This window comes from Chelon labrosus (assembly GCF_963514085.1).
Source record: "Chelon labrosus genome assembly, chromosome: 23".
Classification (NCBI taxonomy): Eukaryota; Metazoa; Chordata; class Actinopteri; order Mugiliformes; family Mugilidae; genus Chelon; species Chelon labrosus.
In genome coordinates, this window is record NC_140356.1 from 20,583,971 (window position 1) to 20,604,979 (window position 21,009).

Below are 21,009 nucleotides of genomic sequence, written 5' to 3' on the forward strand. Positions count from 1 at the left end.
TTTCTGTGCTTTTATCCAAATCTTCTTAGCCTCCCTAGTAGTAGAGCTTATAGTAGAATAGTAGCTCTTCCTAGCCTCCAAGCTAATAGTATCTCCTCTAGCTTCCTAGCCTCCAAGCTAATAGTAGCTCTTCCTAGCTTCCTAGGCGCCAAGCTAATAGTAGCTCTTCCTAGCTTCCTAGGCGCCAAGCTAATAGTAGCTCTTCCTCGCTTCCTCTCCTCCCAGCTAATAGTAGCTCTTCCTAGCTTCCTAGACTCACAGCTAATAGTACTGCCACCTGCTGGTTGCTTCATCAGACTTGGATGAAACATCTTCAAGTAACCCAACACGTCCAGTTCCCTTTGTTTCTTGTTTTTGTGTTTTTTTATACAAAGACTTTGGTTTAATTTCAGCGTCAGTCCCAAGGAGGTGAACATTTGTGTTTTATACTCACAGTTCTTCTAGGAAGTGCAGGTTGGACAGATCTCCGCTGGACAACACAGTCAGATTATTCATACTGAGATCACTGTAGACACAGAGAGATAAAGACAGGATTGAAATAATAAAAAAAATGTGAAATTCATGTAAATAAATCAACATCTGAGGTAAAGTTAACAACTCCTGAATTACTAAAGAGCCACAGAGAGACACAGAGACCATTCAACACACTTGGTGTCATATCATCCTTGAACTAAAGTCTAAAACACATCACGAACGGCCTAAAACGGACCAAGAACGTCCTCATAAAGATATAGACATTTCAAGCAAACACACACACTTCACGCCTCCTTCAAAGAGCCGGGAAACGAATGAGTCCGTCAACACACACCTGAGTGAGAAACAAGATGGGAGTGGAAGTTACTGGAAACGCAGTGAAAGCAGGAAGACTAGGAAAGAAATAGAATAAAAATAAATAAATAAAGAAGTACAGGTTTCCTTCCTCCTCCCTGACCTCTGATATAGTTATATTCACAACAATTATTCCCCACAACTCAACTTTATAATAATGAAAACTCAACAATAAAGAGACTAACGGGATAAAAAACTAAAAATCTAATTCAACATCTGACTCTCCCCGAGGCTAATAACAGGTAGCTCAGCATAGCGTTAGCATAGTTTTGTACCCGTTAAGATAATGTTGACATAAGTGGACTTTTGGCTGATGATGGATCACTGTTAGCTTTGTCCTCTGATTCTGCATAAGCTCAGTAGCCTGTTAGCTAATAACAGGTAGCTTAGCATAGCTTTAGCATTGCATTGTATATGATGAATAATATGTCTAATGATTGTATTTAGCAGAAGCTCATCAGTGTGTTGTTGATTCTGCATCGTGAGCGTTTGTGATTGACTCTGAGAGACATTTGTTCGTTTCTTGTGCAGCCATGACGTTCCTCCTCCTCCTCTTTTCTTTTCTTTCCTTATCTGACCTCGTCTATTCCCCCCCCCCCTCTCTCTGAGGCTGATAGCCATCGGCAGGTAGCGTCTCTCGACTCGGGAGGTTCTGGGGTCTGAAAGGAGACGGAGACAGACTGTCTCTGTCCTGGACGCTGGCTGAGGGTGTGTCTGCAGGTTGAATAATATGCCGGTTGTGAAGGAGCTTTCTCAACACCCCATAAAGCCTGTTAATGTGTGAGTGTAGCTTTACAACAGTGTCCGCCGGTAGTGGTCCCGCTACACAAACACACAGAGGACGTTTGTTTGGACGTATTTCAGTGTTACGGCCGATTGGCTTTTACTGCCACTCACTAAAAACACAAGCAGATTTCATTCATTCATTGGCTGACACTCATAAATATATGGTTTATATATATATATATATATGTATGTATGTCTGTATGTATAACTAGGCTACGTGTGCTCAGATACTGAGTTGTTCATTAGCCAGACTGAGGCCTCAGTATCGTCCTGCAGACTTTAAGCTAACAGCCTCCATTAAATCTACATTTACACAAATCACAGTGTTTGTTCAGGATTTGTGTCGGCGAAAATCTGAACCTATAAAATAGTGGAAAGTTTCATCAGAGGCAAACGTTGTGTTTCAAACTGTAAGTGTTTTTAACCCTCTAATGAACAGAAATGAATTCCTGCTGAACTGTTTGCGCCGTTAGCTTTGTGACCTGTTAGCAAATAGCATGTAGCCTAGCATTTGTGCCCTTTTAGATCATGTTTGACAGCAGATGATGGATCACTGTTATCTTTACGCTCTTATTCTGCTTTAGGTCAGTGTCAGTATCCTGTTAGCTTAAAACGGGTAGCTTAGCTTAGCATAGCTTTAGCATATTCTGTGCCCTTTTAGGTAATGCTTGATCACTTTACATAAGTAGACTTTTAACTGATGTTATTAGCTTTGCCTTTGAATTATACATACGTTCTGGTTCTGGGTTAGCAAATAATGGTTAGCTTAGCATAACTTTAACATCACTTTGTGCCCTTTTGGGTAATGTTTGATCACTCGACACAACTGAACTTCACCTGACTATGGATCATGGTTAGCTTTGACCTCTGATTCTGTGTTATCTCATTGTCCTGTTAGCTTATAACAGGTAGCTTAGCATAGCTTTAGAATAGCTTCTTATCCTTTAAGGTAACTTCTGATTGCTCAACATAACTGGACTGTTAATAGATGATGTATTACAATTAGTTTTGCTCTCTGATTTTTAAATTAGCTATATAATGTAGTGGCTAGCAACAGATAGCTTAGCATAGCTATAAACTATTTTAGATAATGTATGAGTACTTAACACAGCATAGCGCACTGATACCTTTGACCTGTAATTTTACATGAGCTTTGTATCCTGCTAGCTAACAACAGGTAGCTTAGCATAGGTTTAGCATAGCTTTGTACCCTTTTAATTAATGTTTGATTGCTTAACATAACTGGAATGTAGGCTGTTATTGCATCACCTTTGGCTTTACAGAAGTAGCTTAGCATAGCTGATCTTTTGTTTAATGTTCGATAGCGTAGCGGGACTGTTGTGTGTTTGATGACGGCGGCGGTTTAACCTGTTGTGTTTTAACAATAAGCTAACATCCAGCTCTGATTACCCTGCTGCTGAGGTCACATACGACGATCACAATAAACTGATTGTTCTGTTTCGAGTTTAACCGCTTTCTGAGGCCAGAGCTTTTATTTTGAAACATCTGGATTTATCTGGTGAATCGTGAACGCACTCTTCAAAGTTTAACTTCAGAAAATAAAAAAAGTTTAATAATTTAGGATAAAATAAATAAATGTTGGGATTAGAAACAGAATGATCTGAGAATAAATTCACAAATTTACATGTTGCAAAAAATATTTAAAAATGCATAAAATTAAACAGATCATGAGAAGATAGTAAAAATATTTGCTAAAAGTTGCAATATTAAGAAATAATTTAAGTATTAAGTTATCATAAAATCAATAGAATTTTCTTGAAAAACTGCATAATATGTTGTAAATATTATAAACAAAATTCAAGGAAAGAAAGTTGTTGAATGTTTTGAATGTAAAATTATAAAAAATAAAACAAGAACATAAAAATGAGAAAGATGCGACACTAAAACAAAAATGTTTCAGCGCTTCATGAAGACTTTCTGAAAATACTTCAAATGATTTCTGTAAAGCCGTTTGAAGCTGTTTGAATCCGTTTGAATCGGTCGTTACTGTAAATCCAGTCTTAAGTTTTCACCTTTAAAGGAGACGGTGAAGATGTTTGGTTTGAGGCTTTAACTCTGGAGAAAGAGAGCGTGAAGATGAAAGAAAAGACGAATACATTAGCCACGTTGTGTGTTGTCTTTATTCCGTCTCTTTGGACTCAAACTGATGGATATCGGACGATTATTCAAATGTCGGTGCGGCGCAGAAAGACAAACTCTGGAGGAAGAAAGAAAAGCGATCTGTGTAGTGTGACAGCGAGGCCTCTCTCTGGTTTTGTCCTCTTTTGCTCTTTCTTTCGGCCTTTCTTTCAGTCGGTCGGGGCGGGGCGGCGGTGGGGCCCCCGGGGCGACTGAACTTGAGGGTGGGGGGTGAGGGGGGGTCTCATCCCCTGGTCTGTCCAATCAGTCCATGTCGTCCTCTTCCAAAAGCAAAATAATAAGAAGAGAAACTCTGTTAGATCCTCCTGAAGCAGATCGACCGCGGACAGAGAAATATTATTATTATTAATTTTATTTAATTAACAAGGCTTCAGTTTTACACGTGACGTAAAGTCTGGACGCCGCAAGAACTAAGTTGGCGAGAAAGTTTCGGCGACGCTTGTTTTTCCCGCGGTACTGCAGGCAGTGAAGGCAACATATTGATACCAGACAATAACAACAACAAGTTTAAAAGTTACTTCCTGTCGATATGTTTTACAGCTGATGTGATAACCATTGGTGATAACAGGCTCTAAAGCATAGACTGTATATAAATATGGACACCACGTCTCCTCTTCCTCTCATTGGTCAAACTGACTCTATTTTCCCGGGGATACGGGCGGCGCCATCTTGTGAGTTTGGATCCAGAGTCTGATCAGTACAGTCTGAGGGTGAATTTGGGGTCTGAGTTGAATTATTTATTTTTTTTTACAACTCACATGGTCCCACAGGACCGCGTTATGGGGTGGTTGGCACGGCAACATCCTGTTTCTATAGCGTCAAATAACTAAAACGAAGCTTATCCAATAAATTGACACTTGAACATTCATCAACATTATATTAACTACCTAATATGACAGAAACCAGTCTTGAGAAATAATTCTTTGTGTATTTTAGTGTTTTAGTTTGGCCCAAGTCCCGCCCACTAACATGGAGGGGGTGGAGCTTATGACCTATACTGCAGCCAGACACCAGGGGGAGCTCTACTTGCTTTGGCTTCACTTTAGAGGAGCTGTTCCTTCGTCCATCTTCATACAGTCTATGGTCTAAACATCTTGCTTCTTCATCGCCACATTAAGCCCCGCCCACCCGATCTGATTGGATCTTTGCTGGAGCAGAATCAGTTCCCAAAGGACAGACTCCAGAACAAACTTTCCTCCACCACAACTGGCTACGCTAGGCTAGGCTAACTCAACCATGGATAGCATTTTATTTCATTTAGAATCAAACACAACGCAGCGATCGTTTCATTTACTTCCTGGTTTCAGAACGTCTGGCTCCTCCTACTTGATGACGGGTCATGAAAGTTGAGGTGCAACTCTTTACAACTTAGTTCCCTTCACACCTGATGACAGAATCAACCATTAACCAACATTAATTCATAATAATTAACATAAATCAGAGATGTTGATCTTTGCTGTGAGAACTTTTATCGACCTCAACAGAAACTTAAACGTCTCAGTCTCTTTACGACCTGTGTGTTAAACCACCGTCAGTCTGAATGCTGCCATCTGTCAACGCCTTTGTGTGTGTGTGTGTGTGTGTGTGTGTGTGTGTGTGTGTGTGCTGCATGTCTAAGCAGTGCAGTGTGAAGCCTGAATGGATGTGATTGACAGCAGCAGCACAGGAATGCGTCGAGCCTCAATGTGATGAATGAACCCACGTACATGTGAAGGATCCTGTGGCCACGCCCCCTTCTGGCAGCCACGTCGGACGTCCTGAAACCTCGACCAGTTCCTCTTGCCTTTCTGTTTATCTGAATCTTTAATTAAATGAATTAATTAATGAGGCATGTGAACGTCCTGTCCTGAGCGACCCCTGACCTCTGACCTCACAGGAAGACGTCCTGGATGTTAGCGCCTGGATGACGGCGTCTTCCTCGTCTGAGCTCGGCTGTCGTCGAGCGAGGCTTTCCATCGCCACGGTCCAGAGCACACAGGTAGGTCAGTCATGACAGACGGGTAAGAAGGACTACCTGACTTCCTGAGAGGTCACAAGAGAGGTCACGTAGACAAAAGAGGCAGAAAACTTTAGCCTCAAGCGATTTCTTTCCACCTCTGTAAACATCCTCAGGTTCAGACGCTGACACAGAGCATGAAGAGGGAAGTTTACCTGGAGTCTCTTTGTTGGGAACTGATTCTGCTTCAGCAAAGATCGCTGGGCCAATCAGATTGTTTGAGGGCGGTGCTTAATATGGTGATTGACAGAAGAGTTGAAGTGTAAATATCTAGTTTCTTGTGTATTTCTAGGAACACGATCACGCCTGAACCCTGCAGCCCTGAACAAACAAACACTCATTTGATTAATTCTTCAATTAAGTTAAAGAAACAACCACCAAAGACGCTGACGAGCTGAAGTGAAACTAATGAAACGTGAATATCTTCAGCTGTTTTTCTTTCTTTTCATCTATAAAGCAGAAACAATAGTATGTGTGCACCAGAAATAGGTTGGAACCAAAACCAAATAAATGGCTCTAACAAAACTACAAAAGAAAAATATAAAAAGAGACTACAGCAACCATAAAACGACATCAAGCAACAAACAAGTATGCGCCAAATAATCACCAACAGCTGCAAATTAGCTTTTAACATATAGATCTTTATATTGCTATTTTATAAATAATAGAGCAACTGCCACGAAACTATTTCCTGAGTTTCTTCGCTAACAAACGCAACAACACTAGAGATAAAACTGCAAAGAGTAAAATTACTACAAAATACAGCAAACAGTTTGATGCAAACACCAAGTTTTGCACCACAACATGATGCAAAACAATGATCTGATTAAAAGACTGCACAAAAACTGTGACTCTAAATCTGAGCCTGTCGCTCAAACACTCGGCTGTGATTTGTTGGATTCGTTTCCCACTCGCAGCTTTAATAAAGACACAAAGACGCTTTGATCGGCGGTCGCTGTGTGTCCATCTGCCCGACTGTAAGGAACACACACACACGGCCGCTCTGAATAGAAGAAGGTTTTCTTTAATGAGAGTGAAATTTAAATCCTGGACATTGTGCTGCTTTCAGGCTGCAGTCAAGACGGGCAGGTTTTTCTTCTGCACGTATTCAGGACGCTGACGTAACGCTGCGTCCAGGCCGGTCACCTGCTGGGAGGTGAACTGGATTTGAATTCATTCTGGTGTTTAACAGTTCACACTCACACTGAAACACTAAATCTTCTCTGATAATTGATGCTAAAGGGGCCACGGCAAACGTCTACGGGAATCAGAGGAACCCTCCAAAGTGCTTCGGGGCCATGTTAAAGGACCACGGAAACTTTAAAGTCCACAAACATCTCTCAGAAGAGAACCCAAACAGCTGCAGAACTTCATGAATAAACCTGTGAATCTTTACGTTCTATGATCTAAAAGCTCTGAGATTGTAAAAACCTTCAAAGTACCCCAGGGACACCTTAAACTCTGAAGTCCACAAAACATCACACAGAAAAATGTGTAAATGCCTGGAAGTGGTGCCTGAAGTTAAGCCAAGTTTACCTCATGAACCCCTGAACTTCATCAAGAAGAACCTTTCTGAAGATCACCTAGAACTTCTTCTAGAACACTCTGCACTAAATCGGACCTTCTCAAAGCCTCTGGGAACCTTGAAGATCTGCGGAATCTCTTGAAGAACCTCTAACTTCTCTTTAAGCAAAAGCCTTCAAAACTTTTTGAACAACTGATACTGAAACATCTTTAGAAGTCACTAGAACCTCTTCAGGTCTCATTAAAGAAATTACAAGTATCAATTAAAATCCTGAAGGACCCTGTAAGACCACCCCCTGAATTTCTTGAAGAACTTTCTAAAGATCAACTGGAACTTCTGTGAAGCCCTTGCCACCAGTTGAACCTTCTCCAAACCTCTGGAACCAGTCAAACACAAGCTTCTGTAGAACCCTTGAGGAACTTCCTTGAACTTGCACAAACATCATGATGCATTTTATAGTTTCTCTAAACACTAGAACCTCTGAAACTTTGTGGAGAACTCCTCAAAAATCTTAGAACATCCTTCAGAATCTGGGCACCCAAAGTTTATTCAAGGGGAACACTTCTAGAAACCCACTAGAACCTCGCTGAGTCACCTGGAACTATTTGAGAAACTTTACCGGGAGCTCTGAGTTCCCTGAGATTGTGGAACATCCAAGAACATACTAAAGAACTACACGGCTTGCAAGAATCACAACAACCTCAAAACTTCAAAAATAAATCTTTCAAAGTTGACGAGGAGCTCTAAGGACTTTTTTGATTGTAGAACCTCAAAGAACACTGTAGCGCCTCAGAACATAAAAACAAACAAACAAACAAACCCAAAAAACATATTTCAAGAACCACAACAAACTGCAGAACTTGACAAACACATTTGAACATGGAAAACCTGGAGCTCCAAGAACATCCTAAAGAACTTCATGTATTTCAAGAACCCAAACAGCTGCAAAACTTCATAAATAAACAACTGGACCTGGAACAAGGGGCTCTAAGGACCCTGAGATTGTAGAACGTTCAAGAACATCCTAAAGAACAACACAGATTTCAAAAAACACGGCAATGGCATACATTGCTGTGCCCTGAGATCGTAGAACATCTAAGAACACCACAGAACCATAGAACATCCTTAAAAAATTGATTTCAAGAACCACGACAACCACAGAACTTGACAAATAAACATTTGAACATGGAAAAGCTGGAGCTCTAAAGAACCTGAGATTGTAGAACATCCAAGAACATCCTAAAGAACTTCATGTATTTCTAGAACCCAAACAGCTGCAAAACTTCATAAATAAACATCTGGACCTGGAACAAGGAGCTCTAAGGACTCTGAGATTGTAGAACGTTCAAGAACATCCTAAAGAACCTCATGGGTTTCAAGAACCCAAACAGCTTCAGAACTTCATGAATAAACATAGTAAAACCCACAGAACTTAATGAATGAACGTTTGAAGTTCCTGTAGAACCACTGGTTCTCCTCAGACGGAACAACAGCCGCAGACCTGCAGAGATAAAGTGACGCAGACAGGTGCGTCCTTTCTCACGACTGCGTAACATCTGCGGACGGTCACGGAGCTGGAGCCACAGGTTTGAACCCTCGGCGCTGACTTACAGGTAGGAGGTGAAGACGCTCAGGTTGCTCGGTATCTCCCGGAGCCCCAGGTCCGAGCAGTCGACCCGGTGCAGCAGACCGTCCACCTCGCACCGACAGCGGCCGGGACAGCTGGACAGCCCCGCCGACCCGTCCCCTTCCCCGGGGCTCTCCACCCGGACCACCGCGGAGCTGTTCATCCCGGACACGGAGCTCTCCTCTGCGGCCACATAGCTCTGCATCTCCTCCCCGGTCACGGAGCTCCAGGAGCCCGCAGAAGAGAGGAGCGCGAAGGCGGCCAGGAGAGCCGCAAAGCCCGGCATGACTTCTCTGCTCCGAGGCTGAAAACAGGAGGAGAGGATGTGTCTGAGTCCAGAGTCCGGATCAGGATGAAGGAGAAGCAGAGAGTTGGAGAAGTTTGAAGGAGCAGCTCGATGGTGGGGAGGCTGGACACGCGTGGAGGGGGGGAGAGAGGGAGGGGGAGAGAGAGAGAGAGAGAGAGAGAGAGAGAGAGAGAGAGAGAAAGAGAGAGAGAGAGAGAGAGAGAGGGAGAGAGAGAGAAAGAGAGAGAGAGAGAGAGAGAGAGAGAGGGAGTTGGTCCCTCCACTCTTCATTTACAGACTATGAACAGAATCTACTGATCATTGATTTGACTTTAATCAGAAATAAAACTATTAAACACCTGAGAGGTCAACTCTGGTTTTATTAGTTTATTAGATCTTTATGTCATTTTGGTAATTCCGTGTTTTTTTGTCATTGTTTTTCAGTCTTTCTTGTATCTTGTGTCATTTTTGTTCTTTTTTTTCTCTAATTTATCGGGGTTTTTTTTGGTATTTTTGGTCATTTTTTTTTCATCTTTATTGACAGTTTTTTGTCTAAGTTTAGGTCATTTTCTATTAATTAATTTTTTTATTTTTTTATTTGATCTTTTTGACCGTTTTGGTCAGTTTCTTTTTTTTTTTTAAATTTTTTTTTTTTTGGATAATTCGTAATTTCTGGATTTTGTTAATTTTTTTTTGTCTTTGTTTGTTTTAATTATTAGTCTCTTTTTTATTTCAGTTTGGTATTTTTTGTGTTATGTTTTATATCTTTCTCGTCATTCTTTTAACCTTCTTTGGCTTCATGATCTAACGTTCGGTTTCATCACAGTAAACTCTGTGATAGTAACAATTATTATTATTTGATATACTATTTTATACACTAAAAAAAAATCAACTGATTATTTAAACACAGTCACATGGATTAAACAGAAGAACTATAAATATAATGGTTGATTGGAGCTTTATATTCTAACAGGAGAGAAGAGTTCCTGGTTTTCTGTTTCTTGAACTTGACATGTTTCTATTTTCAGTGAGACGCTGACACCTAGTGGTCGAACAGCTGCACTGCAGTCACACTAATATATATTATTATTATAATAATAATAATTAAAATAATATTAATTATTATTATTATTATTTATTGGCATTACAGAGAGAGATAGAGAGAGATTATCATTATTACTGTTAGAACCTGTTTTCTGTGATTTGTATTAATTTGCTTTTACATTACTTTCAGCTGTGCCTGTTTTTGTTGTGTTTTATTTTATTTTATTTTCATCACAGTCTGTGTTTGGTGGTGTTGTTGTTTTTTTTTTAATGTTATTGGTGTTTTTAATTTATTTATTATTAGTCGTAGTAATAATAGTAGTAGTCTTTTGAAGTCAGTTTTCTGTGTTCTTATTTCATTTTATGGGAGCCTGTCTTCGTGTGTGTGTTTTTTTTATATCTTCTTCTAATCATTTATTTAATTAATTATTAATTTTTTGTATTTTTCTTTTTTTCATCGGAGCCTGTTTGTTGTTGAGGAGCTGCCTGCGCTGACGGCTCTCATCATGTGATGCTGCAGAGAGGAGGCCTCCGAGACGACGTCTCACTCTGCTGACACATCTGAGCACCAGCTCTTACCTTCTCGATGAGTCCTGGTTAAGCCAAAACTAATTAATATTTATACATATTAAAAAGGAAAGAGAAAACATGATATAAAATAAGAAGTTTATCCAATCTGAAATTATATTCCATTCTTAATAAAATGATAACTAACGTTAATATGTTTTATATTTTATATTTGAGGAAAAAAGGGTCATAAAAAACAGGAGGGGTGAACTGTCGGTGTTTACGTAGCTGTGAGTGAGACATCCTTCCTGACATAGAGGATCTTGGGCTGAGCTAGCCGGCTAACTGCTAGCTCTGAGAGACGCCATTAGTTGGGTGAAAACCAGGCTTTCGCATCAAGCTGAGACGGGAACTGGATCCCGTTTAGATCCGCTTCCCTCACAGCCGTGTCTCCACACTGATAAGAGCCGGGTTCCTGTGCGCTGTCGAGGTCTTCTTCTCATGGTTTTAGCTCCTTTTTTTTTTTAAAGTCGGAAGCCGATGTGAGCTGCGCAGGACTTCAGTTCCGACGGGGTTAGCATTAGCATCGCTAGCTCGATAACGCCTGTTTTGGTTGAAGATTTCCGAGATAAACTGCCAGCCATGGCGGCAGCGGGAGCGGCCGGCAGCAGCGGCAAGACCTACTCGTTCAAGGTGGTGTTACTGGGGGAAGGCTGCGTGGGGAAGACGTCGCTGGTGCTGCGGTACTGCGAGAACAAATTCAACGACAAACACATCACAACTCTACAGGTAAGACAGCCGGGGAGCCGCCGCCGCCGAGCCGCCCCCGAGCCGCCCCGGAGCCGTGACAGCCGGGGCGGCTCGCTGTGGAAATCAGGGCTCTGGGTTCGTGTCTCAGTGTCTGTCACTAGTGTGTGTGGACGCGTGATTGTTAACTCGAAGTGTCTCGGGGGAGCGGAGTTATTGCGAAACCGGAGCTGCCCGTCTAACCGGGATGATCCCGAGTGAAAGTCAGGTGCGTGTCCAGAGGTGCTGTCAGCAGGGCCGGACAGAGGTCCACGGGGGCCCGGGGCTGACGACACGGCTGACGACACGGCTGACGACACGGCTTCACATAAAGCACCGAGAACTTTCAGTTGTTTCTGTATTTTTGGGTTTGTGTTGTACTAAAATAAAACTAAAATGTAACCCTTTAATTGCCCCTTCATCAAGCCCCGCCCACTTGTGTTACTGCTAGCTAGAGTTAGCCAAACGGCAGCCAGTCAAAGCTCAGCTCGCTTACAGAACCTTAGCCTAGGTTAGCCGACACGTCTGCACCGATAACTTTTAATTATTTCTGCATTTTTGAAAATGTTTTCGTAGTAAAATAAAACAAAAACTACCCCTTTATCAAGCCCCGCCCCCTTGTGTTACTGTTGGCTAGGGTTAGCCAAATGGTAGCCAGTCAAAGCTCAGCTCGCTAACAAAACCTTATCCGCCCCAACAACTTTAAATTATTTCTGCATTTTTAGATATGTTTTTGTAGTAAAATAAAACAAAATTTTAACCCTGTAATTACGCCTTTATTAAGCCACGCCCCTCTAGCTACTGTTAGCCAAATAGTAGCCATTACGAAGCTCCATTCGCTTACAATAACCTAGATTCGGCTAGCATTTAAAACTCATGTGAATACAGTGGAGGAAATAACTGAACATAGAATGACGAATAGCTTTTACGACATATGCTAACGTTAGCATGCTAAGCTAAGATAAGACAATCATTTTAATTTATCACTCAGTGTTGCACACAGGAGATAAGAAGTAAAGATTAATAAAATAGATGCGATAAAATACAATAAAAGATGTAGGTCATCTCCTCGTTAGCTCTGGATGCTGTTAGCTAGCTAGCCTGGAGCCAGGGGTCTCCAGTAAGAACTAAAGGGACCTTATTTAGCATTTATAAGCTAAATCTATAAATGCTAAAGAGGTAGTAAACATCACTGGAACGTTTGGTGCCGTTGACACATTTGAATCCGATTGGTCTGATTTTATTTTTATGTTTTTAATTACCTGCTCAATCTATTTATAACCAGAGGCACCTTGGTAACAGTAACTATGGTAGGAGCCCTCTGATTGGTCAGAAGAATTGCCTGCCTCACCTTCCAGTGTCACCTGACCAGAGAGGACGCCAGTAAAAGTTCATTACTAGAATTTATATCAGGAAATGAACGGCATCATATTTCTGGCCTGGAGAAGAGAGTTTAGTTTAAACAAGAGAATCTACTTTCAAAATCATGTTTGTCTTTTGAGTTTACACAGAAAGATAAAGGTTCTTTATCAGCTTCATTGTCAGAGGATGTTTCACAACGTTAAACTGTGGCTGTAACTTAACGCTCACGTTTCCAGGAAAGGACGAGCGGTGGGAAAGTGTTGTGCAGCATTTCCATGTGAGTTTGTGTAATCTGCGGTTGAACACCTCCGAGTATTTGTGTTTGCGTCACTCCTGCAGCTTCTGGTGTTGAAGCTCGAGTCTGAAACTTGAGTCTGAGATCAGCTCACGGCTGCTCTGCTTTCATTCAGGTGTATGAATTACTTCTTGGAGCAGCTTTCACTTCCAGGTTCTTGGAAGACGAATCCACACCGTGAAGTTAAAATATCACGTCTCTCCAAACAGGAAGTGAAAAACAAATTCAAATCCTCAATTATTTCTACAACAACACGACGTGTCAAATAACTGGTCAGCTGATTCAGGAGAGGACGGCTCTGTACGACACTTTGTAGCTCCTCTCAGCTAATAGTAGCCCCTCCTAGCCTCTCAGCTAATAGTTGCTCTTCCTAGCCTCTCAGCTAACAGTAGCCCTTCCTAGCTTTCCAGCTAATAGTAGCTCCTCTTATCCTCCTAGCTAATAGTAGCTCCTCCTAGCCTCTCAGCTGATAGTAGCGCCTCCTAGCCTCTCAGCTAATAGTAGCTCCTCCTAGCCTCTCAGCTAATAGTAGCGCCTCCTAGCCTCTCAGCTAATAGTAGCTCCTCCTAGCCTTCCAGCTAATAGTAGCTCCTCCTAGCCTCTCAGCTAATAGTAGCTCCTCTTTTCCTCCCAGCTAATAGCAGCTCCTCTTATCCTCCCAGCTAACAGTAGCTCCTCCTAGCCCCCAGCTAACAGTAGCTCCTCCTAGCCTCCAGCTAACAGTAGCTCCTCCTAGCCTCCAGCTAACAGTAGCTCCTCCTAGCCTCCAGCTAACAGTAGCTCCTCCTAGCCTCCAGCTAACAGTAGCTCCTCCTAGCCTCCAGCTAACAGTAGCTCTGTGATGTCAGTGTGGTGAGGTTGGACTGAGTTGTGCCAGAAACAAATAAAATAATTCCAGAGTAAATAATTAAAAGTGTTTCAAAGCAGGAGGATTTTTTTTAATGAATGAAAGAGTCTGTGTTTGTAGAGGAGGGTGATGAGACGCCTCCAGGTCTCTTCAGAGTCACATGGTCCAGACTCGTTTCACTCACATGATGCTCAGAGTCAATCATCATAATAACAATCATCATCGTCATGGTGAGCAGAGGTTGTAGGTTAGAGGAAGCGTGATGAGCGTTCAGTCTCCTCTCAGCACGAGGCTCCGTGTTATCAGACCGTTCATTATGAGCCAGTTAGTCGTTTAATCTGTTTCTACCATTTAATAAACTCTAAAGTATAATCTAAATTTGTAGAAACATAAAGAGCATTACATCTACTGGAAATAGAACAGAAGAAGAAGGAGGAGGAGGAAAGACGGAAAAGGTGGAAGGGACTGAAGGAGAATAGAGAGAAGATGTAAGAGGAAGAGGAGGAAACAGAACAAGGAGATGTAGAAGAAAAGAAGAAGAAGAATGAGGAGAAGAAGGAATTAAACATTTTAAAAGTAGAAAAACTAAGTAAGAAGAAGAAGAAGATGAAATGACAAGGAGGGGAATAAGTAGAAGAAGAAAGAGGAGACAGAGGGAGGAAGAGTAGCTGGAAGTATTTCCTCCTCCATGTCCTCCATGTCCTCCTCCTCCATGTCCTGAATGTCTAGAGTCTTAGAAGATGACCAAGATGTCTCCACGTCTCCTTCATCTCTGTCCACATTGATTCCATCTTGGTTCATCTTGTTTTCCTACCTCCATGTCTCTGTCCCTCACCTGATGTTGATTAGTGAAGGTTACCATGGTTACCACCACCACCACCTCCTCCTCCGTAGCATCATGTGTTTTATTGTTGTTTTTTCTCTCGTGTCACGTGGAAACTTCACCTCTTGTGTGAAGAGTGTTAAAGTTTTTCAGCCTCATTAGTTGGAGGTCAGCTGATCCACCTCTGCTCCACATTCATTCCTCCACACGTTAAGTCTCTGATTAACTGAAGCCGTCGCATCGTTTCTGTCTGATCGTCTCCAACCAACGCTTCAATAAATCTGAAAATGGCTGCGACTTGTTTCCAGACTTTGAGCTTTAGCTTCTTATCAGACGAGTAAAACTAGTTTTACTAGTTTTACATTTAATAAACAGACAACAGATGACAAACACAAAGTAGATCAATTAAACTGGAATAAAATCAGAGCAACAGTCTTTAATTTCTGTTGTCAGTCATCGTCTCTGCTTCCTCCCAGCTAACAGTAGCTCTACCTAGCCTCCCAGCTAACAGTAGCTCTACCTAGCCTCCCAGCTAATAGTAGCTCTACCTAGCCTCCCAGCTAACAGTAGCTCTACCTAGCCTCCCGGCTAACAGAAGCTCTACCTAGCCTCCCAGCTAACAGAAGCTCTACCTAGCCTCCCGGCTAACAGAAGCTCTACCTAGCCTCCCGGCTAACAGAAGCTCTACCTAGCCTCCCGGCTAACAGAAGCTCTACCTAGCCTCCCAGCTAATAGTGGCTCTACCTAGCCTCCCAGCTATCAGAAGCTCTACCTAGCCTCCCGGCTAACAGAAGCTCTACCTAGCCTCCCGGCTAACAGAAGCTCTACCTAGCCTCCCGGCTAATAGTAGCTCTACCTAGCCTCCCAGCTATCAGAAGCTCTACCTAGCCTCCCAGCTAACAGAAGCTCTACCTAGCCTCCCGGCTAACAGAAGCTCTACCTAGCCTCCCAGCTAACAGTAGCTCTACCTAGCCTCCCAGCTAACAGAAGCTCTACCTAGCCTCCCAGCTAACAGTAGCTCTACCTAGCCTCCGGGCTATCAGACGCTCTACCTAGCCTCCCAGCTAATAGTGGCTCTACCTAGCCTCCCGGCTAACAGAAGCTCTACCTAGCCTCCCAGCTAATAGTGGCGCTACCTAGCCTCCCGGCTAACAGTAGCTCTACCTAGCCTCCCAGCTAATAGTGGCGCTACCTAGCCTCCCGGCTAACAGAAGCTCTTCCTAGCCTCCCAGCTAACAGTAGCTCTACCTAGCCTCCCAGCTAACAGAAGCTCTACCTAGCCTCCCAGCTAATAGTGGCTCTACCTAGCCTCCCAGCTAACAGAAGCTCTACCTAGCCTCCCAGCTAATAGTAGCTCTACCTAGCCTCCCAGCTAACAGAAGCTCTACCTAGCCTCCCAGCTAACAGAAGCTCTACCTAGCCTCCCAGCTAATAGTGGCTCTACCTAGCCTCCCAGCTAACAGTAGCTCTACCTAGCCTCCCAGCTAACAGAAGCTATACCTGTTTTTCCTTTTGAATAATGAACGCAGAGCACTGCCACCTGCTGGTATGATCAGTTATTTCATCCAGAACACAGGAACCAGATGGTTGTTAGGTTTAGTCTTTGTGGTGCGTTCATGTGCAACGTTTAGGTCCAGACGTTAGAGACGTGAGGCTCTGAACGACTCTCCTGCTCAGGACGTCAAATCAAAAAGAGGAAGCAGTCGTCTCAACGTAATCAGTTCAAGGCTCAGTTAACCTGCAGGTTGTTGTTTTGAAAGTGAATCTTATCTCTGTCTTATCCGTCACACTTGGACAGTAACTCAGTTTAAATGATTTCATGTTCTCACGTCTGTCCTCCTCTTCCTCTGCAGGCGTCCTTCCTCACAAAGAAGCTCAACATCACAGGGAAGAGGGTGAACCTGGCCATATGGGTGAGCCAGTCACAGCCTTTAATCCAGTCCTCATGTTGTCATCAGACTGTTTACTGAACCAAACTTTATTCATACGTTCACAGGACACAGCGGGACAGGAGCGCTTTCATGCGTTAGGTCCCATCTACTACAGAGACTCCAATGGAGCCATACTAGTGTACGACATTACAGACGAAGACTCATTTCAGAAGGTAATGACCGGGTCCTCACAGCTGATAGGAGCTATCTCTAGCTTCTTAGCCTCCAGCTGATAGCTATCTCTAGCTTCTTAGCCTCCAGCTGATAGTAGCTCTTTCTAGCTTCTTAGCCTCCAGCTGATAGTAGCTCTTTCTAGCTTCCTAGCCCTAGCCTCCCAGCTAACAGAAACTCTTCCTAGCCTTCCCGCTAACGGAAACTCTTCCTAGCCTCCCAGCTAACAGAAACTCTTCATAGCCTCCCAGCTAACAGAAACTCTTCTTAGCCTCCAGCTAATAGTAGCTCTTTCTAGCTTCCTAGCCCTAGCCTCCCAGCTAACAGAAACTCTTCCTAGCCTTCCCGCTAACGGAAACTCTTCCTAGCCTCCCAGCTAACAGAAACTCTTCATAGCCTCCCAGCTAACAGAAACTCTTCATAGCCTCCCAGCTAACAGAAACTCTTCATAGCCTCCCAGCTAACAGAAACTCTTCATAGCCTCCCAGCTAACAGAAACTCTTCCTAGCCTTCCCGCTAATGGAAACTCTTCCTAGCCTCCCAGCTATTAGTAGCTCTTTCTAGCTCCTTAGCCTCCAGCTGATAGTAGCTCTTTCTAGCTTCCTAGCCTCTCAGCTAACAGTAGCTTTTCCTAGCTTCCTAGCCTTCCAGCTAACCGTAGCTCATTCTAACTTCCATAATAATACTGTTTTTCTTTCTCTTCGTTATCTCCTTTGTTCATTCTTTATGTTTTCTCTCTGTCGTCTTTATAACCGACCGTTTAAACTTTCTTTGCGTTGCAGGTGAAGAACTGGGTGAAAGAGTTGAGGAAAATGTTGGGGAACGAGATTTGTTTATGTATAGTAGGTAAGTTACCGGTTGACTTCCTGTCAGTGTGTCTGTTGAGTCTGTAGGTGTGAAAGACTGAATCAGACCGAGAACATATTTATCATATAAAAGCTTTTAGGAAGCTTAGAGCAGATTGACAAACAGAGAACTTCCCAAACAGTCCAGAAATAAAACCAGTGGCTCATGAGTTCATGTTCGTCTCTGTCATGTTTGCTCGTGTTGCCATAGCTGCTAAATATCAAATTATTCCTTCGCGTGAGGAAGAACGTCTTAACTGGATTATGTCTGCGACGGCGTCATGTGTTTGTTTTTGGAGTCACGTGGAGGAAACGAGCCGGAGGTCGTTACCACGTAGCCGTTCATTTTAATTAACAGCTGAATATTTGTCCTGTGGTGGAGGAGGAGACCAAACATGGAGCTAAAAGAGGAGAATGTTCAGTTAATGTGAAGATGAGGTTTAAAGTTAAAGCTCTAACAACATAAACAAACTATAAATTAACATCAATACATGAGACTTAAAGGAGCTCTAAGTGACTGAACTGATTTAATCTGAAGTGCTGCTTTCATTTGAGTTCATAGTATTTAGTTGTTGTTTAAGTTCTTAATGTAATAATGAATAATTTACTGGTGTGTTACATAAAGCAGCTGAAAGAGGCTTTTGTTCAGACGTGAATGTTTTTACATTTGATGTTTGTTTTCTTCTTCTGCAGGTAATAAAATAGATTTGGACAAAGACAGACACGTTTCAGTGGAAGAGGCCGAGAGGTAACGACTCCTGTTAATTATAATAATAATTAATAATAATAATAATAATAATAATCCAAGGAAACAAACCTTCTTCCTTCTGTTTCCTCTTCTTCTTCTGCTTCCTCCCATTTTTTCTACTCCTGCGTCAACTTCCTGTTTCAGCTTCTTCTTCTACTTCCCCTTTTCTCTTTACTCCTTTTCTTCGTCCTTTTTCTCCTTCAGTTCTTCATCTCTTTACTCCTTCCACTTCCTTCCTCCTCTTCTATTTACTTCTTCTTCTTCTGCTTCGACATCTAATGAACTGAAACCACAGCTGCTCTGATTTATCTCCTCCGCTGACGTTCGTCGTCCGTTTGTGACGTTTCTTTCTCTGTTTTTGTTTAGTTATGCCGAGTCGGTGGGAGCCAGACACTACCACACATCAGCCAAGTTAAATAAAGGCATCGAGGAGCTTTTCCTGGACCTCTGTAAAAGTAAGACTCCGCCTCATCTCACCAGACGTTTGATTTATCATCAACACAAAACATCAGCAGGAGACTCTTTAACTTTCTCTGCGTCAGTTTAAAAACACTCTCTTGACGTATTTTTTGACGTTCTGCTCGTTTCAGGGATGATGGAGACGGCTCAGGTGGAGGAGAGACTGAAGGGCAACGGGGCCAGCCAATCAGCATCCGGTAGGCGGGGCGTACAGATCGTTGACGACGAACCCCAGGCCACGCCCGCCGGAGGATGCTGCTCCTCCGGCTAACGCTCTCAGTGCGTCGCACACGCTCGCAGACACAACATCCACCAACACACACGCACACACACACACACACACACTCATCAGCTGCTGTGTTCGTCCAGCGCCGCCTCTGCTGCTAAGGATCATGGGAAATCATATTTAAATTTGTTGAATCCCTCCAAAATAAAAGTAACTGAAGTCCCTGAGTGTGCTTTCAGTGATTAACTTCACCCTCCAGACTAAAATAAAAGAGTTTGATTCACTCTGACGACACAAGATGGCGGCTCAGGCTTCAGCAGAGGTTTAGTTTGGTTTTTGGGGAAACACACACACACACACACACACACAGAAACACACCTCCCTCCATTAATCTTCATGTTGTCAAACCCAGAGGAGCAGACTGACGGTGCAGCGACGCCACCTGCTGGACACAAGTCAAACTACAGAGTTCAGGTTTTTACTGGTTTTATTTAAATACTAAAACAAGTTAATAAAATAAATTCAAATAAAATAAAAAGATGAACAGGGAAGAGTTTATTATTCTATCATGTGTGCAGGCAGCCAGCAGGTAGTCAGGAAGGTTAAGGACTCTACTGAGCATGCTCTGTGGACTCGGGACACCTGAAGACGTAAAGCTGCGCGGACGCCATCTTGGCTCGCAGGGTCGTAGTGAGTATTTATTAATGGAAACTAGAAAAAGTCTGATCTCAAAGACGTCCAGCAGACCGTCAGTCAGAGCTGCACACAAATTAATATTTAAAAAATGATAAATAACAGTTAGCAGCTTTACTGAAAGAAAAAAGAAATTAATCTAAAAAAACTTCAGTCAGAGCTGCACACTTTAAATTAAAATGTAAATTAATATCTTTATATCAGTGATGAGATGAGAAACAACAGCAGGAAAAGATTAAAAAATAGCTGCACACGTTTTCTCAAAATGTAAAATATGAATAAAGAAAAAATTTGAGCTTAAACTGTCAGCATTTAAAAAAAATAAAATAAAATAAAAAACAGATTTTAATGAATTAAGGAACAATTGGAAGCAACAAAACGGAGAAGATAAAAGAAATTCTGCATTAAAGTTTGAATTTTTAAATTGTAGATTTACATAGATTATATTTTTTAAAGTAAATGTTTCCCAAAGACATTCTGTCAACATCAGTTAAAGAAAAGCTTCAAACTAGAGCAAATTAAATGACATTATTATTATTATGATGATTAATCGGTGAACTGTGCGGCTCAGCTCTGCTCCTCTTCCTCTACATGATTCAACGGGTTTTTCTAACACACAAACAAACAAGAGGAATAATACTGTGCATGTTTGATTTCTGTAAACCGCTTTGTTTGTCTTACTTTTAAAAGAAATTAAAAAAAATAAATAAAAAAAATAAAAAATAACCGAGCAGCAATTATTTAATAAGTTATATTCAGGTGATGGAAATCTGTACATGAACCAACGTTTCCTCTCTGTGTATTTTACTGTTGTTTTCCCTCCATTAATCTGCTTACTGATAACAAAATATACATAAATATAAATATATATATATTGTACGAGGAAAAAACATGTTGAAACACAGCGGCGGTTTTATCTGCTGCACATAGAAGAAGAAAACTAAACCATGTACTGTGTCCTGTTCTTCAAGGAGAAAAACAAACGCTTGAAAAGAAGAAGAAGTCATTTTGGAACTGTAATTTTTTTAAACTGCGAGTGTCAAAGTTAAGATGTTTTGTAAAAA

General features: G+C 42.1%; 2 protein-coding genes across 2 annotated transcripts in view; one reads left to right on the forward strand and one right to left on the reverse strand.

Annotated features, from left to right (window-relative positions):
• Positions 1–10,810, reverse strand: part of LOC311508956 (leucine-rich repeat-containing G-protein coupled receptor 5-like) — a 33,151-nt gene extending 22,341 nt beyond the window's left edge. The window contains exons 1-2 of the mRNA XM_084573961.1: positions 8,907–10,810; positions 434–505 (exon numbers count right to left, since the gene is read on the reverse strand). Coding sequence (XP_084430087.1) covers positions 434–505; positions 8,907–9,499 — 665 coding nt within the window. The 5' untranslated portion in view covers positions 9,500–10,810. The remainder of the gene's footprint in view (positions 1–433; positions 506–8,906) is intronic.
• Positions 10,811–11,125: 315 nt separating this feature from the next.
• rab21 (RAB21, member RAS oncogene family) lies at positions 11,126–19,479 on the forward strand. The gene is made up of 7 exons (XM_084573965.1): positions 11,126–11,548; positions 16,726–16,785; positions 16,869–16,976; positions 17,757–17,820; positions 18,513–18,567; positions 18,934–19,022; positions 19,158–19,479. Exons 1-7 carry the CDS (start codon positions 11,402–11,404, stop codon positions 19,295–19,297), a joined length of 663 nt encoding a protein of 220 aa, XP_084430091.1. The 5' UTR covers positions 11,126–11,401; the 3' UTR covers positions 19,298–19,479.
• Positions 19,480–21,009: the final 1,530 nt, after the last annotated feature.